This window comes from Apaloderma vittatum, unplaced genomic scaffold, assembly GCF_000703405.1.
Source record: "Apaloderma vittatum isolate BGI_N311 unplaced genomic scaffold, ASM70340v1 scaffold20959, whole genome shotgun sequence".
Taxonomy (NCBI): domain Eukaryota; kingdom Metazoa; phylum Chordata; class Aves; order Trogoniformes; family Trogonidae; genus Apaloderma; species Apaloderma vittatum.
This window is the reverse complement of record NW_009736158.1, coordinates 20,563-22,237: the sequence shown is the minus strand read 5'-3', so window position 1 is coordinate 22,237 and position 1,675 is coordinate 20,563. Positions and strand designations below refer to the sequence as shown.

Sequence of the window (1,675 nt, the reverse complement as noted above, 5' to 3'; positions counted from 1 at the left end):
CTGCTGAATACAAGAAGCCTGTAACTCAACTGAAAACAGTTAGAGGGGCCAGGAAAATAGGGAAAACCTGCTGTGGAGGCTGGCAATTTCTTTTCTCCATCCAGGACACGGCTGTGGGGAACTCAACATCAGATGTGCTAGATGGCGTCAGCATTTCTGGTAATCTCCAAAATGCTGAGATTTCCGTTTCACTGTAGCTGTTCTCGGGATTGTGCTATTTAGCCCAATGTGAAGCAAGGCTCTGGTAATTCCAAAGAGAGTTTTGCTTGAGCAGAATATAAAGGACCAAAAGTCCCACCGAGGAAACCCACACCCTGCCAAGTAGGAGCATATCTCACTGCCAAAAAAAGCTAGGCATATCCCAACTAAAGCCATAAAAGAGGATTCAGCACTGTCCTTCCAATGCTGACCAGATAACAGTATGGAAATGAAATCACGTTGAGCCTAAGTTTGCCAGAAGCAATGGAATATAAATTACGTGGGAATTGTTTGTGTTTGAAATGGAAAGCCACCCTTGCTCACAAGGGTGAGACAGAGGTTCAGTCTGCAAAAATGTGGGATCGAGCTCCGGCACCAGCAAAGGAACTCTGCTGGCAGAGCTGATGGGCAATGTGACCAGCTGTTAGGCTATTTCATTTCCTTAAGAAAAAAAAAAGGCAAAGAAAATTAAGATCTGTATCCTTTCTGCTATTATGGAAACTACTGAAGCAGAATTATCTTGGATTATTTTTTTACCTGGCACTTTGGTGCTCTCTGTATCACTTAGAAACCTGTCAGTTATAAGAGCAAAGTGAAGTAATTTTCCTCACAGGCTCGTGGTTTATAGAGTGGTCCTGACAGTGGTTCTCCCCCACCCCCGCCACTAAAAAGGGAGGAAGAATTCCAAACCAAGAAATGCTTACTTCTGTGTGTTTCTTACAGTACGAGTCTGCAATGGAACGCCTGCAAAAGAGTAAATTGTCCCATTATAAGAAAACAATGGAGGTAAGCAAGGAGGTTTTGTGCAGGTTTCTTGATGCAAACTGCCTTCAGCTCGAGACAGGATGAAACCTGTATCACATGTACCTATATTTAAAGAAAGCTCAGAATGTGTGAGCAGGCAAGGATGTGTCTGTGAGAGAGAGGATGTGATTTCTGCTAGGAGGAGGAAGCTAATCTTCCCCGCTGCACCCTCTGAAAAGTCTCCAAAACAAATATTCAGAAAGTTAATGAAGACTGAACAACACCCCAGGTCGAACAGGATTTCATTCTTTCTAGCAGGGAGCAAATGTAATTTTTGAGTCTACGTAAATACAATTTTATAAATGGTGAAGGAATCTTGTAAACAGGAGGAAATCTCTCCAACTGGAAAGCCTGCAGGTACAGGAACAGCAGGCAGCAGGTTTCGGTTCCCAGTGGGCAATTGCCTCTGAAGAAAAGTTGCAACCTGTCAGTGCTGAAGCTGGAACTGTCCTAACAATTTCTATTTAAGTGTGGTTGTTCTAAGTGAATCTCTGTGATGGGGATGTCTTTTGGTGCAAATCCTTTTGTTTCTGAGGTCTACACCAAGACTGTTACCTGTGGGGTGCTGGCTCTGTCTCTCAGCTTGGAGCCAAGGGCAAGGCAACGCACTGACTTCAGCCACCTGGTGCTCCAAGTCCCACTGGAGAAATGACAGCCCATCCCTCCTGGGAAC

General features: G+C 44.5%; 1 protein-coding gene across 1 annotated transcript in view; it reads left to right on the top strand.

Annotated features, from left to right (window-relative positions):
- Positions 1-1,675, top strand: part of PSTPIP1 (proline-serine-threonine phosphatase interacting protein 1) — a 35,310-nt gene that overhangs the window by 18,476 nt on the left and 15,159 nt on the right. Inside the window, exon 6 of the mRNA XM_009876876.1 lies at positions 922-984. Coding sequence (XP_009875178.1) covers positions 922-984 — 63 coding nt within the window. The remainder of the gene's footprint in view (positions 1-921; positions 985-1,675) is intronic.